General features: G+C 44.9%; 1 protein-coding gene across 1 annotated transcript in view; it reads right to left on the bottom strand.

Moving 5' to 3' along the window:
- Positions 1–12,523, bottom strand: part of FGF14 (fibroblast growth factor 14) — a 626,541-nt gene extending 614,018 nt beyond the window's left edge. Inside the window, exon 1 of the mRNA XM_089899396.1 lies at positions 11,896–12,523. Within this exon, the coding sequence (XP_089755522.1) occupies positions 11,896–12,103 (208 nt within the window). The 5' untranslated portion in view covers positions 12,104–12,523. The remainder of the gene's footprint in view (positions 1–11,895) is intronic.
- Between the last annotated feature and the right edge of the window lie 2,443 nt (positions 12,524–14,966).

Raw genomic sequence — 14,966 nt, 5'->3', positions numbered from 1 at the left:
ATCCTATAAAGCTAGTTTTTTGTTATTACTTACAGCATAAATACTAATACAGGATTCAGAAGAATTCAGGATATTTCTGTTCAAGTAGAAGAGTAATAAGTCTTTTAAAATCTAGTAAGTTTAAAGGCATTCATTAGTGGGACTATAAGGTAGAATAATTATAATAATATCCCCAAATTATTTAATTATATAACCTATTAAAGCAATAGATCCACATCACAGTTTTTTTAACATGTTATCTGAAGCACAGAAAGAAAAAAATTAAGTCAAATAAATGCTGCTTTGGGTGTCTCTAGTTCAGACAGATGTGTCTCATTTACTGTCTGACAACTGTATTGTTAGAATTTTTTGCCTTTTTCCCCTAATGTAATACATGTAAAAGTTGAAAAGCCAATTGAATACTAATCCCAGCCTTGCCTAAAGAGTTAAATTGATGACAAACCTTTCGAAAGACACAACTAAAGAAAAGATGTGAAAGGACAAAATCTCGAGTAAGACAGTACAAATACAAGTAGAGCGGGACAAAGCGGGGCAATCCTCAGTGATGGAAAACAGAGAAGCAGGACTCCACAGCTCTGCAGATCAGGCCACACTCCCAACTTCAGCGCGCACGTCAGGGGTTCACGTTCCCATGAAAAGGCACGTGTGCCACAGATGGACCAGAACCACCTAAGCACTGTGTTCTTTAAGATGATTCCCAAGATTTTAAAAGGAAATATAATTAGGAAAGATAAAATAAATAATAAACAATCATGATCCCCTAAATTTCTATCTTTTTCAAATTTATTTATTTTTTAATTTGTTACTGGACCATTAAAATATTTCTAACATTTAGTATCCATTCTATTAAAACATATTTCCAATATTTTATATTATTATATATCTGATGTATGAGGAATTTTATGTCACTTAATTGGCATATAAGTAGAAAGTTTAAATGTAAAAGAAAAAATAATTAAGAAAATGTTGCGGCAGAATGATGGTAACTGCTGAGTGTTTAATTCGGAAAGTGACTCAGGCCTCCTAGCAAACAGAGCCCTTTCTTTGCTTACAAGCAATAACACCTGCGGTACAACAGAAACACAACCAAAAAACATGAGTTTCAGACTCTGAAATAAGTGGCTGTTTAAGAAAAAAACAGAAACCCTACAAATGTTTTAGTCTTTGAGCCTTCTTATTTTCACATTTCTTCTTTTTTAAAGTACGACAGTAGTATGCCACGTGCTCCACACAGGAAGTGGAAAGAATAGAGATTTCAATCCGTCCCAAACTACACTTTATCTAAGTAAGAGGCAGCATTACAGAAGAGGCTAGCTACCACACACTTCAGTGATCCACTGTAATTGTGCAGACAACAAAATGTTACAGGGGGAAAAAGGCATTTTAATTACAACTACATTCATTGCTACCCAAGAAGCAGGTGCACAAACTTACATACGTAAATTCAATAAAGTTCACACTTCCTTCACTTTTCTTGCCAGACCTGAATAATCTGAAAAATTGGCTTTTAATTGTATTATTTGACTCCTCAAATGGAACAAAGTATTGCACACAAATCACCAACTATCAACAAAGAACTGTATATCATTTAAAACAAAAAACAAAAAAACCTCTGACTTATCTTTATTGTAAGGCATTTTTTTTATCCCTAAGGACTTTCAGCTTTGGAGTCAAGAAAACAAACCCTTTATCCCAGAGCAATTCTCCTAGAACTGCCTATTTAAATTATGATCTAGAAGGAGAAACCTGTCAAAGTTTTCTACTTGCTATTAAAAGTTGCCACAGCCCCTCGAATACAAACAGTCTGGAGAGAGTCAGGTTTTTGCTCTGTGCTTTGAGGAGACAGGAGTGGTCTACTGGCAAATGGTCAGTGGCTCGGCGGCAACAAAAGGAACGGTCCAAATCAAACACCTGTGGTCAGAACATCCTAGACACCTCCCTCTTTTCCCTTCCCAAATTCTAACTGGCCACTGAGATAGAGGGACTCCACTCCCTCTCCAGCCCCTGTCACTGCCTTATTTTTGACCTCACCACCTCCTCTGTGGCCTTTCTTACCTTCAATCCCGCTCCACGCAAAGATATTTTCCACACTGTTGCCATAATGATTATCTAAAGGGTAAAGCTGACCGAAAGGCTTCAAGATTCCAAAACAGCTTTACTGAAAGATTCACTGCAAATGGCTAATGAAAAATTAAGGACACAAGAGGCACCTAAAACAGAAGACACTAAGTAGTAACTTCTACTACTCCCGCTATCCGTCATCACAGTCCTCACAGTCTGTTCGTCCTCTATCTGAATTGCCTTTCCACTCTGAAGAAACTACAAGACCATAAACAAATTAGTGACAGTAAAGATGCGCCCATACCTACCTTTGAAGGGTGGCCCCCAAATGCGCCCCTCTCAGAGTTCATGGGACTCCAAGGGATTCTCCAGGAAACCAGTAAACCACTACCAGTTATTCTCTTAAGCAGCCAATAGGAAACTCAAGTTAAAATTAGTGAAAAACCTTGCCAAATTCAGGTAGATGCCAGAGCTACACTCTACTTTAAACCCCACTTGCTCTGGAGCCTAAGAAAACTGGCAGATGCCAGAGAATTCTTACCAGAGTCAGCTCTCCTGCATCTCTGTCTGTAGTGCCCAGTTGAGAGAGGAAGGGAAAATCTCACGCTGTTCCTTCCTTTCCAAGATGCACTGGTTGTGGATCCTTTCTCTCCCAGGGACAGCTATTGCCTTCTTGTTTGTCTCATTTTGGGTCTTGAGAACTTGGCCTGGGAACCGTCAGGCTGAGGGCCCTCAAAATACGGCCGGACAGAAGTGTGGATTGCACTCCACTTGCAGCTAGTGTCCTACTGATCGTTGCCAGCGCTCAGGGGAACTAAGTCTTTCTTTGGCTACCTTTGGATGTGGCTCTGCATCTTGGGAGGGTAGGATCTTTTGCCCATTCTCTGGGGACACCTCTTGAGTCCAACAGGTTGTTCAGTACTGCCACGAATATTTACTGTTTGTCTCGGCTGAAACCTGACAAGATATTTGAAAAAAAAAAAACAAAAAACACTTTTTTTTTAAGTAGCTCTACTGTGAGAAGTTGGCCAGACTGGGAGCTGATATTCAGAGCCTGAAAGGAACTTTTTTTGAGGCCTCCTCCCCTAACCTAAGTGAAGCTATGTATACCCAGAAGGAAAGACCTTCCAAAACAAAAAGCTCTAAATCTAGAACACAGAAGTCTTTTTATTTCCATATTAGTTGAAGACCTTCTCCCAGATCTAAAGATGCAAACAGAAGATAATGTAGTTGGATGGGTGATCAGCCCTTTGATGTCATGAAGGTTGCAATTCAATTCTTTGAAGAATTAAAAACAACTATCCCTGTCTCAGGAACTGAGTCTTTGTAAGAACACAAATGCAGCTACTGAAGCAACTCAAAGCCCATCTATCCTTTATACCAATCCCAAAACCTCCCCTATGCTGGCACATATTGTAAAATTCTGGATTTAGGAAACGAAAGTCCTTCCTGGAGGCACTTACTTTCTTTCCCTGTGCCTTGAGATGTAAATATTCTACCCAGTCTTCTTGAGAAACTGATGGCCAGTTCTTCGAAAAGCAAACTTCAGGATTCTTATCATAAGGGGAACCAAAAAAAGGTGAAAAGACTATTTGGAAACTAGGCCAACAAAACGTCTTTAAAAAGTGTAAAGCCATCTGAGCAGGTAACCTTAACCTACTCCATCCGCCGAAACACAATTTGGATCTAGCTGTTCTTTTATAAACTAGTGAGCTTGCCTTATCATACCCTCAAAATAGTCTTTTTCAACTTCTAAATATACAGTGAAGTTGTGTGTGTGGGTTTTCAGATGTGAAAATGCTTGTGATTCTTCCCAACAGTCCAAGATAACAGAAGGAAAAACAAGCCAAGGTAGGTCGAGTCCTCTCCAAAAAATGTTGAGACTGCAGGAAAAGACACCTGGGGAATACAACAGATACAAAAGAATGCCATCTGTTTCAGCACCAACCACACAACTCTGTAAAATGCATGAAGAGCTCTTGGTGGTGTCACCAGTAAAATACAACGCGTGTCTTCTTCCAGGGCTCAAAGTTGTGTACTGTGCTTTCCTTACCACTCAAAACCGGCTCTTGGAAGAGTCACCTCTGCACCGGCAAGGAGTTGCCACACCTCTGCAAGGTCGGTCATGAGCCCGCAGGTGGCCTTCCATCTCCGATAGCCTCGGGTTTAAACTACAACTTAAATATACTCAACACAGTCCAGGAGAGGTACAGGGAAGAGGGAAAAGTTCATTCAGAATCCAGATCGGGTGGAAAGTTACGAGACGCTTGGAACATGAGAGCGGGGACCGACCTGAGATTATTCTAATCAATGCCCTTGCACTGCAGTCGAAGAAACTGAGGCCCAGAGAATTTCAGGAGCCCTCCTCGGCCTCCCAGTATCTAGTGCGGGCTGGACTCATGCTCTCCCAGTCCGGAACTTGGGCGCATCCACCACCTACCTAGCTCCTTCCTCCCGCCCAGTCCCTTTTCCTCTAAACCCTGCAGTGCGTCGCGGGGAGGCGGCCACCTGTGGGCTGGAACCAAACTCTTCCTTCGCCCTTCAGCCCGGGCACGCACTGAGGCGCGCGCGAGGTCGCCGGCCCGGTGCCCGCCAAGGTGCGCCGCGTCAACAGCCGGAGCGTCCCGCGTACCCCGTCTCGCCCACCCCGCGGCTTCCGGCCACGTGGTTTCCATAGCAACGGCTGCGCCGGCCTCCGAGCCCCCAGAGACGCTCCAGGGTCAGAGGTCATCCCTGTGGCAACGGAAACCTCCCGCGCTACGGCGGCGCGGACGGGTCGATTCCGCCGCATTGCGCCGCAGAGCCTCGGACGCCCCGAGGCGTGGAGCGCGGGTTGGCGGGTCCCGGGAGTTCTGGCCGCGGGTCACAGCGGAGGAAGGCGACGCGTCGTCTGCGTGCCTCCTCTCTTCGGGGCTCCATTAGGCAGACTCCGAGCCCGGCTCCGGCCAGATCCCCGAGGGGCCCAACTCCTGGAAGCAGATCCGAGCCGCAGAGGTGGCCGGCTCGCGGCGAGCAGAAAACAGTCCACGTCCCGCTTGCTGCTCTGGCGAGCGGGGCTCTGCCCGAGTCGTGCGTCCGCCTTTGACGGTGGCTCCAGAGGGCGGAAGCTGAGTAGCTGAGTGTGGTTTTGGGAAAGCAGGGCGCCACCAAGTTTGCAGATGACTGCTTTAAAACGGAAAAGAACAAAATAGGAAGGGAGGGGGCACCTCCTTTCAAAGCAAGTGAAACTCGAGGCTGTTTAGGTGCTGTCCACTCTAGAACGGAAACATGCCACATCGGATGGGCCCAGTGACCATCTTCACAGAAAGGAGTTCAGACAGGAAGAGAGAAACAATTCAAGTTCACTCCACTGTTTTTCAGAATGCCTTCCTTTTGGAGAACATTAAAGATCAGAAAAGAAAATGAAGGGGGTCTCTGGCAGAGGGAACCAAATGGTGTCCTAACACTTGTTATTTAAAGGGTGAGCGGGCCAGGAGGGGTAAATGCGCTTGTGTGTTTGAGGAAGGCCTGAGCCCAGGGAATGTTTGTAAACCATGTTTCAGGATGCCCTGGCGCGGAGCATGAAGAGAAAGAAGGCCACTAACAGCTGTTTTTCCTTCTTGGTTTTACCATTTAGAAGCCAAATTCTTGGTTGGCACTGCTGGAAAGGAGTAGGCGTTAAGTGAACTTCAAGTAAATTGTGTGACGGTGGCAGCTACAGTCCCACAGTTAACTTTCTCAGAAAACCCTATTTTTCACCGTTAGTTCATTTAATACAAATGTATTGAAAACCTGAGACTTATCATAACCTGAGTTTTTGACAGGGGACAGCGATAAACGCAACAGTGCTCAACAATTGTTAGGTGACTTTCTTCGATGGTGTTAGTAGGTTAGATAAACAAAAACGTCAGTGTCCCCTGTAAAACATGTCTGCACTATGCCTCCATTTTTGCTTTCATGTTTAGGAAAGCCCTAAGGATTCCTCCTTTCAACTCCTCTTCCTTCATCATCATACCTTTTACTTCTGGCCAAAGCAGAAAATTAGTTTGTACCAACCAGAGAAATATACAGGGAGAACATCAAGACATACTTGGTCCTTCAAAAGCAGAATAGCAAAAAAAAAAAAAGTTAGTGCATCTCTGGAGGCATATGGAGGAACTGAGAAGTCGCCCTCAGACAATTCCCTGCCGTTCTGTGCTCAAGTTCAACTCTTATAACTAAATGTAGTACACGGTACACAATCTAAAACCCTAAGAAACACCACACAGACCATGGCACCAGGCAGATAGACATGTCTGCAGGTATTTCCCTGGCCCACTGTCCCTCCTGGAGGTGGTACTAAGTTGGGCTCAAAGGTTTTATTAAGAATATAGACACGATGCAATGTCTCATTTAAAACTTAGTAGAGGAGCTTCAAATATACTGTTCAAACATCCCAACTGTTTCCCCATAAACCATAAGAAACTATCTTGAATAAATGCTTCCATTTTGAGACATCTACATATTTATAGAAAGCTTATGAGTCAATTGAGTGAGTTATGATGCCAAAATGTACAAAGGAGCAAAACCTTTGGTTGTTGTCCTTGTTACAATATGTATAAAAACACTTCACAAAAGCCCTCAGCGTGTGTGTTGCTAAAACACGGAAGACTGGGTTTGAACATTTTTAAAGGAGTGGCTCCGCATAGGAAATGTGAACTATAGAATTAGCTTTAGCACCTTCTGAAAGCAATGCATCATTTGAATGGATGTTCTCAGGGAGGCTGCCTAAGATGAGAACAGGCTGGATATGGGTACAACTAAAGTGATCTCCACTGTTAAAACCAAGTTTAGATGATCACTGATTGGATTTCACACTTGTTAACTTGGATATAAATTAAAACAAACATAAAACAAAACAGTCGGCACTCCCAACAAATCAATACTTGGAAGCCTACCTAACATGTCATCCTTTGGTTCAGGAAGTGCTACTGCCTGCAAAACTCATTATGCTACTTCAGTAATGCAGCTTCCTAGATGGAATCCAAGGCCAACTCATATTACATGGAATCCCACGCTGAACGCAAGCATATTAGAAAGACAAGGACCTTACATCTGTTTGGTGTTCCAGCCATGCAGTCTGAATTTGATGTCTCCATTTTACATACGCTCAGTGTTTAGAAATGCACAGGTTATGTATGGCCCATTTGTGGCTCACCCAGCTCTACAGGAACCCAAGATGAGTCGGCAGGCAGAGGAGAAGGGGTGAAAAATGCTTTACACCTTTTTCTTCTCCCTCTTCCTATTTTCTCACTTCTCAAAGCCATGACCACCCCTAGATGTAAAGCAAGTAGCTTTAAAAGAATAACATATATTTAAATGAGTAACAGTGGCACACCAGATGTTTTTGGCACCTAAAACAGCTTAGTCAAAGGCAAAAGCAGAGCTGGAAGACACCCAAAAAAAGTAGGAAATAGAAAGTGACAGTGACTTCTACCAAGCCCTGCTTGTTTCATCTCAAAGTTTCATGGCAGAGACGGAGACAGTTCAGAAGAGGAAACACTCAGGGCCATGAGTTTGTGGGATTTTCTAAATGTGCTCTGCAGAAACTAGGTCTAGGGCATCCGCTTCGTACCCTCCTTGCCACAAACACTGGTACCCAATAAAATTACATCTGGTTACAATTTTTCTTAAAATCTCTGCTTTCCAAAATCCTATCAAGCCGTGGAAGTTTGTATGTGTGAGTAGCTGTATATATTTGAGGGTTTGTGGCTTCCTTTGCCTGTTGGACATTATGTATCTGAAGAGACATCCATGATACGACCTTCATATTTATCTTTAGTGTGGACTTTTTAAAAATATTTATTTATTTATTTGATTGCCCTGGGCCTTAGTTGTGGTAGGTGGGCTCCTTAGTTAGTTGTGGCATGCAAACTCCTAGTTGCGGCATGCATGTGCAATCTAGTTCCCCAACCCTGGCCCCCTGCATTGGGAGCACGGAGTCTTAACCACTGCGCCACCAGGGAAGTCCCCTATTGTGGACTTCTTTTTTCCAACCATATTTATTTCCTTAGCAGCCATTGCTCAGATTTCAGTGACCTAGATTATTTCCCAAACTGGCCTGTGACACATGTTGGTCAGTCCAAACTCTCAGTACTATTTTAAAGAAACATATCAAGCCCTCCTCCAGGCAAAGTAAGTGCGTTGGACTCAGTATTCCCTATTTAATGATCTGCCTAAGATACAGTCACCTTGCATAACTCATGCAGTGACAGTTGAAGCAGGTAACATCTATTCTAAACATATAGCTATTCCTCTACTGGGAAAATAAGGGAAGGTAGGACATGAAGCGTGTGTGTGTGTGTTCTCTGATAATAGTTGTATTGTGAGATATTGGACATGTTTATGAAGACAGTAAATTTACTTTCTATCCAGGATTTCTAAGCTATTGCAATTTATTTTAAAAAGCATATATTGTGCAAATATATTCTTCATGTTCTTTTCCAGTTAACTTTTACATAAAAACAACTTTAAAAAACCTACTTAATTAACACCTCTTATTTAAACATGAATTAAGAACTTTTGGGTAGATGAGTAACTTTGCCCTTAAGTTCATGACTCTATCATTTGCTTATTTCTACACCAACCTGATTATATAGCAGTACTCTGAAATTCCTTTCAGGAACCCCTGACCGAACTGCCTGTACTTCTTGACAACTTAAAGCAGTGGGAATAATCAGTAAATCATTTTATAACTTACAAAGATTGGGAAGAAAAATTCATCTAATAAGAAGTCGTTACACCAAATTCATGGTCCTACTACTGGTACGTGCAGGTATTCTGACAAGCTTCTTAGTCTGAAACCAGTTAATTGTCCTCATTTTAGATTTAAGATAACGTAATAGGTAGTAGTCAATCTGTTCTTTTTGGTTTTAACAGTTAGGAGGATTTTAGTCTTTGTTTTATTTCAATTACCCAATTAACTTCTTAGTTATACTGCTATCTTGGGATCAAAAACCTGCAAATGATTTTAGGCTTCATGTTAATAGCAGAAGGAGAATGGAATTTACCAACTACAATCCTGAAAGGGAATGGCTAGACATGGGATGGTTTAAGCTCAAAAGGCAAAACTTTTAGAAGGTGAGATACATAGTGTGACACATTAATGTCCCATTTAAAAAATAATTTACAAAATGCTCCAACTCCAAGGTTGGAATTCTCACCCCTGGCAATCTAGGACTTAAAGTATCCTAGTGGAGTAGTCGGAGCCGTTGTTAGACAGAGTTTGAGTTAACCCATCAGTTCACCCCCGAGTACTTTAGCATTCATAAGCTGCAAAATAAATTGCTCTAAAAATAAGTCATCATTTGTTTGACACCTTCCAAATGCCTTGGAAGGAAAAAAAACAACCTACTTTATTCCAGAGAGATGAAAGTGGGTGGGGTGGGGGAGGTGTAATAAAAAGATCTTGAATCGTGTATCGGTGAAACTTAGTGTTTCCAGTAAAACTGTTTACAAAAAAAAACCACATTATCAAAGGCAGTAAGGAAACTTACTGTTCCATGCTGAATTATTGCCCACTCTCCAGTACTATGGAGGGACTGACTTCAAGAACCCTAAACAAATGGCCAAGTCTAAAGAAATGCTCTTCTAGTAGTCCTGTCTCAGAGGGAGCTAAATCTTTTCAAAGAAGAACACAAGAAGGTTTCAAAAACCAGTAATTTTACTGTGTGAGGGAGGAACCCCACCGCAGCCCTTGGCTTGTCCCACTTTAGGAAGTCTTGCCAAAAGGGTCTTCACGTGAACTTGAGATGGTAGTGTTGCAGATCTAGCTATGACCAAGGCATCAGCAAGTGCTGGGCTTGAGGCAGGGTTAGGGTACACCTGACAGCCCAACTGGAGACGTGGTTGGTAAGGTGACCACACTGCTTTCTCGTTGGGTAGCTCTCAGGATGGTGGGATCATCTCAGAGCTGCTAAACGGTAAGTTAAGAGAGAGAAGGGTCAAAGGACCGGGGATGGAGGGGGTGGGGGTCCGGTGGGGGGGGAAGAAGAGGGGGACGGGAAGAAAGCGGGGAGAGCTAGAGCACAGGGATGAGAACTCCAGGACGGAGGCACGGGGCCCGCTGCAGCACCGCGCCCACAGACTCAACAGCCATCCGAAGGTCCCAGCTGACGGCAACTGCCAAGCGTCCGCCAGCACGCGAGCATCTGCCCTTCCGGAGGGTCTCAGAACTCGCACTTTCCCTTCTGCCGCAGCAGTGGGGGCTGCAGGGGGTGCTCAGCTTCCACACCCACCGCCTCCATCCCCGCCCACCCACACCTCCTCCCCCTCCTCCCCTCCCCTCCCCTCCCTCCTCCTCCCTCCCCTCCTCCTCCTCCCCTCCCCTCCTCCCCCTCCCCTCCTCTCCCTCCTCCTCCCTCCCCTCCTCCTCCTCCCCTCCCCTCCCTCCCTTCCCCTCCCCTCCCTCCTCCTCCTTCCCCTTCCCCCTCCTCCTCCTCCGGATCTCCGGCACCCGCAGGCGGCAGCTCACTGGGAGCGCGCCGCCCAACTAGGCTGCATTAGGCAGCTTCGGAGGCAGGGAGGCGGCAGCCACTTGCTGCCCGGCCGCTGGAGCTCCGGGTGCCAGCGCGGCCCCTGGTGGAGCTCGGGGTGTCAGGGCGCCCGCGGGGAGCCATGATCTACTACACCGCAGTGCCAGCGTCAGGAGCCTCGGACACCCGGGCTGCCACTGCAGGACGGCCAGGGCCCCGCCCCCAACAGGGCCCCAGACATAGAACACCCAGCCCGGGTCCCTCCCCGGCCTCAAGCGAACCGGGGGACACCACACACCCCCTGCCGCTGGCGCGCGCGGCTCCCGGACCCGCTGCGCCCAGCCTCCTCGCCCGTGCGCCGCCTCCGCCACGCAGCCCTCCGGCCTGGCCTCCCCGGGGTTGCTCGCCCACAGCTCCGCGGCCGCCCCCAAATGCCTCAGACTGAGATAGAGGGAAGTGAATCCCGGGGACCCGACTCCCCGAATCACCTGCATTTGCATTTCTTATGTAATGTACTGCAAGTTTCCCGGTTGGAGCCTTTTGGAATGGGGGCGCACGATCACCAGGAGGCTGAAGCAGGGACCCGGGGCCAGGCTCATCCCACCCGGGGGACCCAGACGCCGGGCTAGAACACTGCTTTTTAAAAGGGAGGTTTAAATTACATATACTAGAGAGACCGGGCTTGTCTGCTCCGTCTGGGGTTCCCTCCCGGCATGAGCCCTGCTCAAGTTTTCCCAGCGGCAGGAGTGTCGGAGGCAGACGGGGGAAGGAGTTCATACTTCGGCACGCGGAGCTAGACGGGGGCGGGAGGCGGGGGCTGACGGAGGAGCGGGGCCGCGACGGAGGGGGCCTCTTTCCTTTGGTGAAGGTGATGGGGTGGCGAATATTGTGCAAGCTACTCAGAAAGTCTAGAGCAGGTTCTCGGCACCGAGTTACGTCCCCGGACCTGCAGCACGAGTCAGGGGAGCTCGCGGTTCTTTCTCCTGGCAATTACCGAAGCTTCAACTGCCTCCGGCCAAACCTTAAGCCATAAACCCTTCAATATTCCACCAAACATCGTCAACCAGATACATTCCAAAAAAAGAAAAGGAAAAAAAAAGTTTCCTCCTCCCTCCTAGTGATGGATTGTGTCACAGCCAAGAGATGCTGGTAATGATTTGGGGCTCACAGACGCCGATCCAGCTGTTACTTGTTTATCCACGCAACACCTCTATACACAACACTGTCCTGGTCCTTCTCTGTTTCCCCTGCCTTCCTGCATAGCCGAACTGCAGATCTAGCTCAATGAGCAACAGACAGGTTATTATGAGGAAAAACATAACATGATGCATGTTTTGCTTACCAGTTGGGTTCTTGTTTTTCTTAAGACTCTTGCCACAAAGACACTGCAGCATATGCGTTCCTTTGCTGAAAATGTTCCAAAGAAACCACATTGATTTGGGCGAAAAGCAATCCAGCAGCTTAGACACCCTGAGAAAGAAGAGATCCTTGTGGTTGCATAATAATAATTTGAAATCAGTTCTCCTGAAGAGGGGCACCGGTTTTACCATAGGAAAAACGATAATATTCCGGATCTTCTCCCAGTTTTTTCCCCTCACGTGGTATATTTCTTTGAGACTTCTCAGAGATTGTTTTTTTTCGGCCAGGGTGAATGATTTATCCCCTTGATCACCACTGGATTATTACCAAAGGGTTGGCAAAAAAATCCTTTTTCAGCTTGAAGCCAAACAAAAAAGCAAAGAAATCCCAACTGAGACCAGAACTAATCAGGGAGAACAGTAATGCACAAAAGATCCCCAAAGAGAAAACCATAGCCTTTTAGTTGATCGCTATGAGGCTGGGTGAGTCTGCAGGAGTCAAAGCAGGATTCATCTCACTGAGAGAAGACTGCCATTGTGTAGTCCCTAGGAGAGAAGGAAAGGAAAAAAAGAAAGAAAGAAAGAAAGAAAGAAAAAAGAAAAAGAAAAAAAACCACCAGCACACATACACACACCAATACCACCTCCGAGTCTGACAGCCGAAGACACAGCCTCCCTTCTCCCAGTGTCGATTTTTTTTTTTTTTATATTCAATCGCCAGTGCTCAGGGGGATCGGATTGAACCTGCAGTTCTCAACCACCACGAAGAAAAGATGCAAATCTAGGTGACCCCTCCCCTGGTCAGGCTGGTAGTAGGTAGAGAGCGCCTCGGATCCCCTGCCGCCTTCCTCTCTCTCTCTCCCAGTTTCCAACAACGGTGAGCATGAGGAAAATCTCCCCTCCGGATTCCTCGCCCAGCCTTGGATGTGAGTTACCGGCATTAGGGGGAGGAGGAGGGGTTGAAGTTTGCATTGAAAAGACTGGCTTTCCATGACGTAGCCACGTGCTTTCAGACCCGTCACCAGTGAGATGCTTCCACCCGCCCGGGGAGGGCAGTGTCACTGCAGTCTCTCCGCTGGTTCCCCTCTCGAAGTCCCCCGCCACTAGCACCCAGCCACAGCCCCACTATTTGACCCTCTCCCTCCTCTGCCCGGCATGATTAGGCTTGCTGCTTGCTCTTGCAGCCAGCTAGCAGAGCCTTCTCTTAAAAGTGAATTTCGAAAGGGAAAATTAACTATAATTAGTAAACCTTAAAAAATACACAGGGTGGAGGGGAGGCAGGGGTTTAAATAGAAACGGTAGTTTAGTACCACACTCCTTGGCCAAAATTAGTTCCACCTTACATTTTCAAAAGCCGCATCTACAGCATCTAAAACATTAAGGACAACTCAAGTTCCTTTACTTATTATTTGAATCCTACTTAAAGCACTGTTTGAAAAATATACACTAGGCATATGACAAATATGTACTTGCAGAAACAAGTACTGTTCAAAGGGCAAGCACTAAAATCGGGAGGACAAACTCTTCTTTGCTGAGGAGGGTCATATGTCAATGAGAACATTTATGCCTTTTCTAGACAGACAACCTATTACCTTCAAATATTGTTTTGGTACAGAAAGCACTCTGCTTGATTCACACACTAATTCATTGCCTGTTTCTGCACCCATTAATTGAACTAACACTGAGTTCACCCCCGTTTACTTAGCTACACTAATATACAACCTTGTCACCGGCCACCACGATCTAACCTAACAAAATGGACAAAATTTCTCTTTCATCAAGATGCAACCCAACTCCCTAATTTCCCAGAAAATCAAAAGATTTAGGGCAAAGCTATTGATTTCTCTTATTTAGGAAAAAATACAATGTACAAAATAGTACAAACTATTTCAAAGAATAATATAACAAACTCCAGTGTACTTGCTAGTCAAAATTAATAAATGTTAGCATTTCATATTTGTGAGATGAGCATTTTGGAAAAGTAAAATTGACCACTCTCACTGCTGTTAGGCAAATGAATTAACATTATGCCAGTTTATTTCCACTTTTATGGGAAAATTGACATAAAATGTTTAATTTTTTAAAATATATTTAGAAGCTCCATCTTAATTTCAAAAAATTAAAACTACTAGGGCTTCCCTGGTGGCGCTGTGGTTGAGAGTCCGCCTGCCGATGCAGGCGACGCGGGTTCGTGCCCCGGTCCGGGAGGATCCCACATGCCGCGGAGCGGCTGGGCCCGTGAGCCGTGGCCGCTGAGCCTGCGCGTCCGGAGCCTGTGCTCCGCAACGGGAGAGGCCACAGCAGTGAGAGGCCCGTGTGCCGCAAAAATAAATAAATAAATAAATAAGAAAAAATTTAAAAAAATAAAAATTAAAACTACTACCTCTACTGCATGGAATATCAAACTATCTTATAAACAAATAGATGTAGATCTATGTTGTTGGACTGATTTTAAAGAAAATTAACTTCTTAATTATCAGTTATCAAAATATGAAAATGTAATAAACAACTTTCCCACTGCTAGTGTTTTCTAATATTTAGGAGGAATTTTGAGATGCCAAAATTTGTATCCAATATCTTGAACCCTTTGGGGAAATGTCAGTTGATTTTAAGCAAGATGGAAGAGGAATTTAACACAAGCAAATTTTATGAAAGTTAAGAAACTTGAAAGTTAAATATGGATGTCCTCAATGTGCCTAAGGCATCATGTCATACAGCTTAAAGAAATTACTAAGATTAATTGCAGCCTCAATCAAGTTTGGGAAGTAAGGAAAGAGAGAATAATAAAAGTCCACAGATTTAACGTCAAATGACTTAGAATCAGGCTGAAAAAAAATTGAAGAGCGGGATTCTTTTTTGAGACAGGTAAAATGGAATAGCATTGCCAATTCATTAGGAAAGAATTTTTGATATCAATCAATCAGGGTCACTTACCACATGCTGCTTTTATAACATTCTGGTGTCCCGTCAGGGGTTCCAGAATATCCCAATATATTACCACTGGACATATGCCAGAGAGACAGTTGGATAAAAAATATTCTCCAGCAAGGTCTTC

The sequence above is a fragment of the Delphinapterus leucas genome, chromosome 18 (assembly GCF_059928025.1).
Source record: "Delphinapterus leucas isolate spDelLeu-1000000601 "Yukka" chromosome 18, BTC_Dleu_Yukka2, whole genome shotgun sequence".
NCBI lineage: Eukaryota > Metazoa > Chordata > Mammalia > Artiodactyla > Monodontidae > Delphinapterus > Delphinapterus leucas.
The sequence above is the reverse complement of the archived record's forward strand: the minus strand, read 5'-3'. Positions and strand labels throughout refer to the sequence as shown.